General features: G+C 59.1%; 1 protein-coding gene across 2 annotated transcripts; it reads left to right on the top strand.

Annotated features, from left to right (window-relative positions):
• Positions 1-5391: 5391 nt before the first annotated feature.
• On the top strand, positions 5392-12531 carry RHOD (ras homolog family member D). Of its 2 annotated transcripts, XM_060105090.1 has the most exons (5): positions 5392-5523; positions 8845-8932; positions 9702-9811; positions 11703-11837; positions 12364-12531. In XM_060105090.1, exons 1-5 carry the CDS (start codon positions 5392-5394, stop codon positions 12529-12531), a joined length of 633 nt encoding a protein of 210 aa, XP_059961073.1. The 2 variants fall into 2 exon arrangements, with proteins under 2 accessions (XP_059961073.1, XP_059961074.1); XM_060105091.1 differs by lacking the exons at positions 8845-8932; positions 9702-9811.
• The last annotated feature ends 341 nt before the right edge of the window (positions 12532-12872 follow it).

Below are 12872 nucleotides of genomic sequence, written 5' to 3'. Positions count from 1 at the left end.
GGCTGCCCAGTGGTGTCGCTGAGTTGTCTTCAGGGCAAGAAGGATAAGGCCAGAAAAGGGGGGCAAGACCAAAAAAGCCTTCCTGGTTGTGGGAACAGCATGTAGAAAAGGGCAGGAGTGGACAAAAACTTGGCCAGTGCATCAGCTTTGCTAAAGTTGGGGAGGATGGGGAGAAGGGAGCCCGGGGAAAGGCTTGGAGGGGAGACGGGCCATGTGAGTTCAGTGAGTACTGCTGCCTGGCCTGCAACCCTGCAGACTTAGAGGTAGGTCTGTTGTTGGCTTCTTTTTTGCAGATGTAGAAACTGAACCTCAGAGAGTCTAGGTAACTAGCCCAAGATCACACAGCCAGAGCGTCTCAGAGCTGGGATTTGAGCTCAAGCTATCTGGCTCCTGAGCTCATGACTTAACTACTAGACCACAATGCCGCCTTCCCCAGCTTCTCGACAGTGGGGCTGAGGGGCAGCAGAGAAGTCCCTCTGGATCCCAGGCTGCTCTGGTTTTCCCCTCCCCTGCCCTGGAAGATCACAGCAAGCATGGAAGGAGGAGAATCTGGGTGTAAATTCTCAGGAGGCCTGCCCACCACAGGGCCTGAAGGAAGAGCTTCTGTGGAACACCACCCCCCACCCCCACCCCAGAGTCCAGCAGACAGAGGTAACCAATGAGACAGGCCTTACAAGAGCCCAAGAAGGGTAGAAACCAGGGAAGGCTTCCTGGAGGAGACAGAGGCACCAGCCTCGCTGGGTGGTGAGGGCTGTGTAGGTAGAGGAGGGAGAGCAGCCTCGAGGCTGTCTACGCAAAGGTGTCACAGGTGTCTGGGGAGCCACGCAGCCAGCTGGGGCTGGAAAGGCCAGGTGGGGCTGAGCTGGGGAAGCTTCATGTCCAGGGTGAGGCTGAAGGTCCTGGTCCTGCTGGCAGTGAGGCCCTGGACAGGAGAGGTCAGAGGGAGGGAGGGAGGCAGGGAGGGGGGGCTACTCTAAGCTCCTTTGAAGTGATGACGAGGGACGTCAGCGAGTGCTGCTCTTGGTCAGTGTGGAGCATCCCAGCCACCTTTAGCAGGGCCCAAACCACGCTACTCCCATCTCTTCCTGCCTCTTCCTACCCTGCCACCCCACTCTTCTCCCAGCTCCTCCAGCCCCAGGGCCGTGGGCCTGCTTCAAGGGTCCCAAGCCCCCTCTGTCTGGGAGCCCTCAGGAATAGCCGAGTCCCGCCAAGAGGACAGGTATGGAGGTCCCTGTCCTGACAGCGGCAGTGGCGGTCCAGGCCTGCGTGTGGGAGGAACAGGGTGAGCCACAGCAGCATCCAGAGGCGACAGGAGCTCGAAGCTTCACTTCCTCTCTCCTGCCTGGTCTATGCCTGCAGACACCTGAAGGGAACGACCAAAAAACTAAAGGAACACTCAGACTGGGCCACGGGGCTGCCTCACTCTCCACCCCCTCCCACCCCATTATCAACCTTCCCATCCCACCCAGAAGGGTCAGTAATGGCGAGGCAGGGACAAGTGGCCTGCGGCCCCAGCCCTGAGCTCCAGTTAAATGGCAGCCAGAGTTGGGTTGGTCTGGAGAGGCCAGACAGAAGGGAACTTGGGAGAAGAAGCCCTTCTGTGTTCCACCTGCCCTAGGCTGGGTCTGCTGCTTACTTGCTATGTGACAATTTCTTCCCTTCAAGAGCCTGTTTCCCCATCTGAAGAATGAGCGTATTAGTCAAGAAGGCCTCTAAAATCACCCACACCCACACTTATCAGCTGTGGGATCTTGGGCAAATTATCTAGCCCCTTTGTGCCTCAGTTTCCTCATTTGTCAGAGGAGGATAAGAATTATACATACTTCACAGGATGGAATTAAATGCCACATGCCAACTGACTGGCACACAGTGGGTGCTCAGTAAACGTGAGGTCAAGGCTTTGGGTGGAGGAGTTCTGGAGCTCTGGGATCTGGTGTTTGGGATGAAAGGGAGGGGAGGGGGCATCCCAGGAGGCATCGGGAGCAAAGTGTCTGTGTCCCCTTCCAAGGCATCCCAAGGGGCAGGACTGGGCCTATGAAGTTCCACCCCCTCTGGCACCAACTTCAGGGTGCCTCCGTGTCCCTCCACTCCTTTAACCATCCATAAACCCTCCACACCCCAAGCCAGGAACCCGAAGCAGAGCCGGCAGCCCCGGGTGATGACGGTGCAGGGAGCAGAGCGGCCACACGGGGGCAGCAGAGACCCGGCCCCGACAGCAGGGGATTCCGGCCTCTGGGAGAACGGGGGTGGGAGGTCAGAAAATGGGGCAGAGGGGCCAAGGCCAGGGGGGCCTTGGAGCAGATGGAGGCCGGAGGGTGGACACCTGTCTACTGACCCGACACTCAGGTCATTCGCTGAATTCATTCATCCATGCAACTGTTGTTCCTTTGTTTCTTCAGTTTGTAAATGCTTTTGAGGCAGCCCGTCTTCCTTCCTTTCTCTTTCCCTTGCTCCTTCCTTTTCCTTCCTTTTCCTTGTTTGTCCAGCCAGTGAACTGGACATAACATCCTGAGCCACAGCCGGATGCCAGCCTGGGGCAGGCACTCCTGTCTGGGATACAGAGATGGGTGGGACTCGGCCCCTGCCCTGGAGGTGCTCAAGGCTTGGCTGGGGGCTGGAAGATCCTGCCTGGCCACCTGCATCTGAAGGAGGGGATTCCACCACAGGCCGAGGGCCTGGGGTCTGCAGGGCAGTGACCCGCTGAGCAGGGTGCTGAAGGACTCTGGACCTGGGACTGGTGGGGCCTCAAGGGGATGAGTCACCCTCAAGCTGGTAATGACCAGCAGCCACAGAAAACAGTAAGACAGTAAACAGTACCCTGACCAGGCAGACTGGGACTTGGGCCGCCTCCCACTCCAAAATAAACTCCAGGAAAACGGTGCCGTCCAGGGCCTGGCAATGTCTGAGATTTGGAGAAATTCCCTGCCAACCAAGGCAGATTTCCCCAGCCCAGCGACTAATCTCCCTCTCACAGAATCAGGAGCACAGAGTGGGAGTGAGGCTGGGTTTAACATTGGGAGACCTGGGTTGAAATCCTGGCTCCGGGTCATGCTAGCCTGACACAAGCCAATGCCTTTCTCTGAGCCTCAGCTCCCGATCACCCACTCTGCCCAGCTCACAGTCTGAGCACTAAATGAAATAATGCACATGAGGGGTGATGTTGCGAGACAGCCCAGCTTTGTCGCCAGACCTGGGTTCAAACTCAGAGCTCTGCCTCTTGCTAGCTGTGGATCTTAGACAAGAGCTTAAACCTCCCTGGGCCTCAAGTGTCCCATCTGTAAACCAGGGCTAACACTTCCCACCTGCTAGGGGACAGTGCCCCCACACGGTTGGCAATCCATTAATGGGTGCTGTTACTATTAGGAAATGTTCAGTGAAACACTAAAGCATGACGCACATCAGTAGTGTCATTAGAGTGATTATCCCCATAGCAACCGAGGCCAAAAGCCTCTGTCTGACTCTCAGCTCCCTCCACCCCTGGTCTGGCCCCACCTGCCTCCCAGCCTTGCCACCCAAAGCCTGATGACAGCAGCGGTGGAGAGACTAGGGGATGACGAAGCCGACAGCTGATCGTTGGGGGATGGGGTCCCTCCCCACCACTCCTTGGGGCGGGGAGTCCTGATCAGTGGCTACACACCCAGCCTGGTGCCAGGTCACTGCCCAGCCCTTTGGTGGTTTCGGGGAGGAAGGGGCCTAAAGGTTGGGGATGTCCTGGGGCACTCCCTCCATCCAGGTGAGGCTTCATTCAGCCTGCTGACTGTGGCCCTGGGTGAGCCTGGAATGGGAGTCAGGGGTCTGGGCTCTGCCTCTGTGCAGCAGGGGCCGTGACTCTTGCCCTGGCTGCCTCTTTGGGCCACAGGGAGGTTTAAAGGGGGCTGAGGGTGGTTTTTCACCTGCCTGGCTTGGAACTCCATGAGGAATGATGTCATGACCTGTGTGGGGAAGGGTGTGAAACCCCAAGACTTCTGCCCTCTGTTTGTCTGAGCTTCAGTGAAAACAGTCCAAGATCTGGGGGGCCCTTGTGCCCATTTTTTAAATACATGTTTTGACTCTGGCTACTAACAGGGGTGGGAGGTCAGGTGACAGTGAGTTTCCAGTTCAATTCTGTCTTTATTCCTGGCTTCCAAAGCGCTCCACTCTCCAGGCCCTAATTAACCCTCAGCCTCACCCCTGCACCAGCTCCCCAAACCAACCTCACCATCATCACAGGGGAGAACCACACCACGCCCCCCAACCCCCGGCAAAGGATCCCCCCTCCCCCTTACCTCCATATCTTGCACGTGCTGTTGCCCCCGTTTGGAGCACTTTTTCCTCCCACCATCTAACTGTGTCTCACTTTTTCCTGCAGACTCTGGCCCTTTTCTCAGAAGGGTTTCCTGACCACCCCCAACCCCGGTGAGGAGCCCCTCTTCCCGACTCCCGTCCGCTGCCTGTCCCCCACCCCCACCCCCGCACTGTTGTAGCTCTTATCACAGTGATGTCCTGCCTGTCTCCCATTCTAGGCCGTGGGAGACTTTGACTTCAACGGTTCAGGGTCCCCAGGTCCTTGGGCACAGGGGGCCATCAGTGTTGGTTAAATTATAAGAATCACTCATACATGCCATCACCAACCACATACCAGACCCTACTCTAAGCACTTGACAGATGGAAGGTTCCATCGCTTTCTCCAGACCATGACCGAGGCAGAGGTGAGACCTGCCTGTAGTGAGACTTCCTGGTGCTGGCTGGGGGAGGGTAGGCCCAGCTGGCCGTGCCAGTGACTAACGCATAAAGGCCTGCCGGATCACCCCCTTCCCACCTGCCCTGAAACACCTGCAGGGAGGCCGTGGTGTGGAGGGCTTCTCCAGAGCCCTGGGGAAATGCACATTCATTCTTTCACTCATTCATTCATCCATCAAAAGTCACCAACTCCTGCTGGGTGCCCCGCTTAGACTGGGCACCAGGTACCCAGTCCCTGTCCCCAGCAAGCTGGTGGGCCAGCAGGGCTGACCCCCACCTCCCTTCTCCCGGGGAAGTGCGCCAGCAGGGCTGACCCCCACCTCCCTTCTCCCGGGGAAGCCCCGTCCACACCATCACTGCCCAGCTACGTGTCTGCTCCCCATCAGACCAGGGTGCGCTCCTGAGGATGGAGGCCGAGTCTCGGTGCCCGCTCCTGTGCCCTAGCGCCCCACACAGAGGTGTGTCTTCCTCGGGCCGCCTGGGACTTGGGACCCGGGACGGGAGGGGCAGGGCCGAGCAGGCTCCAGGACACGGAATCCACCCGGCCCCTCACCTGAGCTGCCAGCCGCCGCCCGCACTTCCTCGCTCCGCCCCGCCCCTTCCACATTCCTGCCCCGCCGGCCCCGAGGCCGCCGCTCCGATCGCTCCCGGCCCTCCCTCCGCTGCCCCGCGATGAAGGCGGCTCAGGCCGCGGGCGAAGAGGCGCCGCTCGGCGAGCGGTCCGTCAAGGTGGTCCTGGTGGGCGACGGCGGCTGCGGGAAGACGTCGCTGCTGATGGTCTTTGCCGAGGGCGCCTTCCCCGAGGTGAGTGCCGGCCCCTCGGGCGCAGCGGGGCGCCGCGGCCTGGGTGCATCCTTCCCCACCCCGGGAGGGACGTGCGCCCGTTCTGCCTCCCCGCAGAGCGTGGGGTCGAAGGCAGTTCTCCCTTTGCCCGCGGGAGTGACATCGCCTGTCAAGTGCCAAGAATGCCACCTACCTGGGGGAGGTGTCCCGGGGACTGACTTAGGCAGCGTGGGGAACGAAGCGGGTCCTAAGAGAGCACTTGGTGGCACAGCATGGCTAAGAGGGACGGACAGCCTTGGCTTCGAATCACGGCTTTGCGACTTACAGCTGTGCGCCCTGGGGCAAGCCGCTTACCCTCTCTGTGCCTGTTTCCTTAACCGTAATAGGAATAACGGTGGTGCCCACCTCCCAGGGTCGCAGTGATGAGAGAGTTCATACAGGTCAGGGGCTCAGCTCTGAGCTGCAACAGGAAGGACTCACTGAAAAGTGGCCAGCGTTTTTCTTGGGAGACATCGTGTCTTCCCCCAGCTCTTGCCCCTACAGTGGATGTCCCGTGGGCTCAGCCTTGGAGAGTAAGAGCACACCAGCTGCTCAGACAGCTGGGTTAGCACCTCGGTCTCCTCCAACAAACTCTGGGGCCCTCAGTACTTTGCTCAGCCTCTGTGAGCCTCCGACCCCTCACTCGACCTCGCTGGGTGGAGAGACCCGAGGGTGGTGATGAGGTGGAAGGTATGGCTGAGAGACGGCTCCGAGTTGTACCTGGCATGTCCTTGACGCCTGAGCATGTGGACTGTCACTCCTTCACCGACATGCCTACTGCCTGTCCAGGCGGACTCACCGGCACCAGGACAGGGGCTGGACACACCCACCCACCGTGCCCCACTCAGCCCAGTTCCCCTGGGAGTCCATGCATGGGTCTGCTTCCAGCATCACGTCCCCCTGCCTGCTGATCCCAGCCCCCGCCAAAGCCCTGGGGTGGTACAGCACTGGGGATTGGATGCGGGAGGCAGGAGTAGCCGGGCCTGCTAACCCAGAGTCAGCCTTTCTTTCCACTGTGGCAGCATCGAGCCGACTCTTGCTTTGTGGTTTTTGGAGCTGATGACACATCCTTTGGCCAGTCACATTTTTTTTAGCTGGGGGGAGGGATGTGTTTCCAGGCCCCCAGATGCTGCCTGTTGGAACCCAACAATTATGGCAGTGCGGGGAGCACCACAGAGTGCCACAGGGAGGCTAGGCCAGCCGGGGCCCAGGAGCAGTGCTGGGAGGGGTAGCCCCTCACCACCACTGTCCTGGGCTCTGAGACGGCCTTGAGAGTGAGACCCATCCCAAATGCAGAGAGGTTACAGTGCGGAAATGGGCATCTCACAGTTGATGGACAGTGTGTGTTTTTCACAATTTTTAAAAACTTAATTAATTAATTATTATTATTTTTGGCTGTGTTGGGTCTTCGTTGCTGCACGCAGGCTTTCTCTAGTTGCAGCGAGTGGGGGCTACTCTTCGTTGCGGTGTGCAGGCTTCTCCTGGCGGTGACTTCTCTTGTTACGGAGCACAGGCTCTAGGCGCACGGGCTTCAGTAGTTGTGGCTCACAGGCTCTAGAGCGCAGGCTCAGTAGTTGTGGCGCACGGGCTTAGTTGATCCGCGGCATGTGGGATTTTCCTGGAGCAGGGCTCGAACCTGTGTTCCCTGCATTGGCAGGCGGATTCTTAACCACTGCGCCACCAGGGAAGTCCGGGCAGTGCATGGTGAAGGACACTCTGAAGGGAAAAGGAGAACATGCCTGTCACCAGAGGGATGGACCTGCCTTGTCTAGGTTCCTCTCCTCTTTGGGGACCCTGATTTCCTGGGACCTGTCTGCCTCCAGGCACAAGAGACACCTCTCCATTTATTTATTTATCTATCTATCTATCTATCTATCTATCTATTTATTTATTTATTTACCTGGGCACTGCCCGGCTTGCGGGATCTTAGTTCCCCGACCAGGTTTCGAACCCAGGCCCCGGCACAGAAAGCACAGGGTCCTAACCACTGGACCACCAGGGAATTCCCAAGAGACCTCTTCATTTAAAAGAAACACAAGGTCTGAGAGCTGGCAAGGCCTTCATTTTACAGATGGGAAAACTGAGGCCAGAGAGAAGAGTCTTGCCTCAGGGCACAGGGCCTCACAGTGTCCCCCGGTCTGTGGTCACCTCACCCAGCCCTGAGCAAGGGAGCAAGGCCTGGGCACCCAAGATGCAGGCGGTCCAGCACGTCCCTTGGTGCACAGGGCTTGTGTCGTGGCAGAGTTTTGAAAACCTTCTCCCCTGTTGCTCAGACCCCATCTGTAAAAGCTCCCCCTCTTCATTCCTGCACTTGTGTAAAAGCCCGTCCTGGGCTTCCCTGGTGGCGCAGTGGTTGAGAGTCTGCCTGCCGATGCAGGAGACATGGGTTCGTGCCCCGGTCCGGGAAGATCCCACATACCGCGGAGCGGCTGGACCCGTGAGCCATGGCCGCTGAGCCTGTGAGTCCGGAGCCTGTGCTCCACAATGGGAGAGGCCACAACAGTGAGAGGCCCGTGTACCGCAAAAAAAAAAAAAAAAAAGCCCGTCCTGCTTGCATTCATCCAGCCTTTGTGGAGAGGGGGTGAGCTCAGGCTCAGCAGGCCTGGGGTGGAGGGGCCTCTGGCCTGGGTGACCTCCCCCTGGGGCCAGGCAGGGCAGGTAAGAGAGACAGAAACAGGGGCATCCCGGTTGGACTGTGAAAGGTTGAGTGGCAAAGGAGGGACCCCCAAAAGCTAGGAGCTCCCCAGGGCAGGCAATGAGTCTTTATTAGTTGCTCCCGGGTGTCCAGAATCGGATCCAGAGAGGGTGCTCATGAATGAATGAATGAATGAATGAGTGAGTGAGTGAATGAGCAAACATAGGCTAATGTCATTCCAGGAGGAGGGGACAGCAGGAAGGAAGGCTCAGAAATGGGACAGTCTGGACGAGGACAGAGATAAAAATAACAGTCCCGGCACGTGTAGAGTGCGTATTTTCTACCAGGCCCTGTGCTCAGGGCTCCACGTGAAGCGCCTCCTTGAATCCTTTCAGCAACGTGCTGCGCTGGGGGCTTTAATAGACCCACTTTTTAGGCGCGGAGGAGGCCAGGGAGGCTCAGTGCCTTGGGAGGGTGCACAGCTACAGAGTGGCAGCTCTAGGCCTCCACCCACCAGCCGACTCCCCCCCAGAAACTACTCCACTCTGCTCCAAACTACTCCAAAGAGCGGCAGTGCCGCAGGCACTCCGGGGCTCTGGCCTGGGCATTGGGACCACCCGCTTCAGATGCTGCCTTCTCAGCTGCCCCCTTGACCTCTTCTTCCTCAGGGCTACACCCCCACGGCGTTTGAGCAGCTCACCGTGAATCTGCACGTGAAGGACAAACCCGTGCACCTCCAAATCTGGGACACAGCAGGTGGGTGCCAGGCTGGGGGAGGGGCAGAGTGGGAGGAAGGGACCCACTCCCTTCCTTCCAAACGCGGGAGGCCAATCAGTCTCCAGGGAACAGGTGTTGGCCAGGATTAGGGCCCCCGGGAGCCTGAACCCTCCTCGCTTCGGCATCTGTGTCTGCTGCTTCCCCAGCCCAGAGCAGCCCACCATGTCCTGGAGGTGAATTGGAGCTCTTAGCTCTCAAGGGGTGGACTGTTTCTGGCTTCCTGAGCCGTCCACCCTGGCTTTAGCTTCTGTAAGATCTGTTTGAACATGACCTCTGCCCTCTAGCCTCCTGACCTAGCCCACAAGAGGGTTCAGAGTCAAATCTACATCAGAACTCAAAGCTAAACTCCGGGAATCCCAGCAGCTCCCTTACCTTGGTTGGGCTGTGCTATCCTTGCCCAGGTCCCGCCTGCCTCTTTCTCCTCATTCTCCATCCCCGCCCCAAGTCCAGGGCAAAGCAGGCTTCTGAGTGATGGCCTCAGACATCCCCCACTCCTTCCAGAACAGGGCTCTCTCAGCCGTGGTCTCGCCCAGGCAAGGGCTGGCACGTCCCACAGGCCAGCCAGGGGAACACAGCCCCGAGGGGAACATTCACATGTTGGATCCTGAGGCACAGCTCTAGGCCCTGATCCAGATCATCCCCACCCACACCTGCCCCTGGTCTTGGTTAGGGTGGCCTCCCTGATGCTGGGGAGGTGCTGACAATGGGCAGGAAACCTGGAGGGAGTGACCACCCCTCTTCCACCCAGGGCAAGTCGACTACGACCGCCTGCGGCCCCTGTTCTACCCTGACGCCAGCGTCCTGCTCCTCTGCTTTGACGTCACCAGCCCACACAGCTTTGACAACATCTCTAACCGGGTGGGTACAGCGGGTGGGGGGCAGAGAGGCACCGCCCCACAGCCGGGCCCCTCTGCTGCACCCCTACCCTTGACCCAGCAGACTGTCACAGCTCGGCAGGCCCTGCATGGCATCGGGTCCAGTGCCTTTGGCATAAATATGGGGAAACTGAGGCCTAGAGAGACTTAGCCAGGGTCCCACAGGGAGTTGGTGGCAGGGTCTGGACTGACCCTCTGACTCCCGGTCCAGTGCTCCTTGTCTGCCCCATGCTGCAGACTCAGAACGCTGTGGCTCTTTCTACCGTGACCCTGCCTGAAGATGCTGGGTGACCCAGAGGCCTCTGCATCTCCCCAGCCTGGGCCTGCCCAAGGTCACACGAGCCATCAGTTTCCAGCAGCTCTCGGTCTCCATCAGCGTGACTGCTGGCTCCCAGCGGCCTCCCAGGATGTCCCCCAGTTATCTCAGAGGCTCCCGAGGCTGCACACAGGTGTCAGGGAAACGGTCCCTTGAGTTCCTCTGCGCCTACCCAGCAGCCGCAGCCCTGCCCCCACTGCTGCTAGGGCCTCCATGCGCGTGTGAATGGCACGCTCCAGGGTTCCTCAGAGCACAGCCAGTGGCATCATTAGTAACCAAAACCACAACGATGATGGCAGCATTTAGCGCGAACTTACTGTGTGCCAGGTACTGCTCTAGGCACCAAGGACCAGGCAAGTGGTGGCTGGGACCAGGGTGCCAGCAGAGGCAGTGGTGAGAGGCCAGCGGATATTGAATCTGTTCGGAAGGCAGAACCGAACTGTCAGCGTTCGCAGATGGACTGGACACGGGTGGGAGAGAGACATTTGATCAGAGCACCTGGAAGGTGGACTTGCCATTCCCCAAGATGAGAAGGAGCAAGCTGGGGGCAGGGAGGTGGGCGATGGAGGCCCGTTGGGCATCCCAGTGGAGCGTCAGGCAGGCAGGCAGAAGTCTGAGGCTGCAGATCTGGGAGGGGGCAGGGCTGGGCAGATCCATGTAGGAGTTGCTGGTTGGGAAGAGCTGTGGACCGGGCGTGGGGGAGAGGGGGCCTGTCACCTGGAGACCTGGGGTCAACCAGGAGAGCGCGGCCCTGGGGTGAAGCGCAGACCAGGTTTCAGAGGAGGGAGTGATCGCTGACGTCAGGGCTCAGGTAGGATGAGGTCTGAGGATTCCCTGTTGCGTTCAGCAAAGGGGAGTCAGGGAGGAGACCCTTTTCAAGGGCAGTTTTGTGGAGGGGAGGATTTGCTGGGACCGCACACTGGCCCCATCTGGCTCCAGAAGCCAGACGGTTTGATGTCAATTTTTCCTGAAACTGAGCAGGCGTGCGCTGCTGGAGATCTAAAGCCTGGATTCCAGGCTCCCAGGTTATAGTCCAGACTGAAATAACCAGGCCCTGGAGCCTCACATTCCAAAGAGCAGCTGACACGGGACAGGAGTGCCCCCTCCAACAGGCAAACAGCTGCTGCAACCATTTTGTGAGCTGCTTTAGTTTTAAAACCTCACTGATTTCTTTATATATTTTACCCTGTTGGGGAGATGGTCATGGGACCCCTTACCTTGCAGAGGTAGGACTCTAGAGCAGGTGGGAACCGGGCTCTGGGCGCCACCCCCTGGGTTCAAATTCTGCCACTTCCAGTTGTGTGACCAAGGCCAAGTTATATAACGTCTCTGAGCCTCAGTTACTGCATCGGTACAATGGGATTGATGATAGAACTTGCTTCATAGGGACTTGGGGGGTTAATGTGTTCATTACATGTAAAGTCTTAGCCTGGCACAGAGCAGTTCTCCCTAAACTGGCTTTAGTGATTATTGTTGTGGGAGTCTACCTGGAGGGCAGGAGAGCGGCCCACTCCCCTGATGGCTCACACACACCCCCTCCCCACCTCCCTCCCCACAGTGGTACCCGGAGGTGAATCACTTCTGCAAGGAGGTGCCCATCATCGTCGTGGGCTGCAAGACTGATCTGCGCAAGGACAAGTTGCTGGTGAAGAAGCTGCGGAAAAATAGGTTGGAACCTGTGACCTACCACAGGGTAGGAAACCCAGCCCAGGGCACGGGGGTAGGGGTCAGGAGAGGAAACCCCTGGGGTAACGCTGCTCTGGCCCAGCCTCTCAGCAGCGCCAGACATCTGGCACCCGCAGGGTGTGGGTCAGGGTAGGGGTTGTTTTGGAGGCCGTCATGGTCAAGAACTGCCGGGCTTGGAAGTTTCCAGCTGTGGGATGGAGAGTGAGTGAGTGCGGTGCACATCAGATGGTCCTGCCTACCCACTTCACAGCCGGGGGGGACCCCCAGGTCTTCAGTCCACAGGCCCCTCTCTGCAGCATGCCTGGGTCAGGCCGGGAAGTTAATGAGTTGATGCCTCGAGAGGCAGAGACCCAGCCGGGAACTGAGGCAGGAAACCCGATGAAGCCATCGATGGGCTTGGTCAGGCCAGGGGACAGGAGCTATGGGTGTCCTAGGAAGATGCACCTAGGATGGCCAAGGGGGCTGGGGGTTGGCTGGACATGAGGCCCCAGCGGCACCCACCTGACGGCGGCCCCGTCCGCTCTCCTTGTCAGGGCCAGGAGATGGCACGGGCCGTGGGCGCCGTGGCCTACCTCGAGTGCTCAGCTCTGCTCCAGGAGAACGTCCACACCATCTTCCAGGAGGCGGCCAGTGTGGCCCTCAGCAGCCGCCGTCGCAACTTCTGGAGGCGGATTACCCAGAGCTGTTGTTTGGTGACCTGATGGCCTGGGGCGCTCCTTTCCTGACCACACCAGCAGCACAGGGGGGAGCTGGGCGCTGACCTTCTGGCCAGTTGGCTGGGCTGGACCCAGTCCCCAGGCTGTGCCCACCGAACTGTACCTCAAACAGATGGGCACCACTGTGGCTGGGCCCCTGACCCTGGCGCTGGTATCCCTGGACTGGACAGAAACCCCTCTGAGGCCTGAGGAAAGGGGTTCCCGGGCTCACCAGCCCTGTGGAGGGCTAGGCCTAGAGACCCCTGGAATCCCTCCCAGCTCCCAGCCCTGGACTACACATCCTGGAGTGGCCTGTGCAGCCTGGCGCCACCTCGTGGCTCTTCCCG

Source organism: Mesoplodon densirostris, chromosome 7, assembly GCF_025265405.1.
Source record: "Mesoplodon densirostris isolate mMesDen1 chromosome 7, mMesDen1 primary haplotype, whole genome shotgun sequence".
In the NCBI taxonomy this organism is placed as follows: Eukaryota; Metazoa; Chordata; class Mammalia; order Artiodactyla; family Ziphiidae; genus Mesoplodon; species Mesoplodon densirostris.
This window is presented reverse-complemented; position numbering and strand designations above follow the sequence as displayed.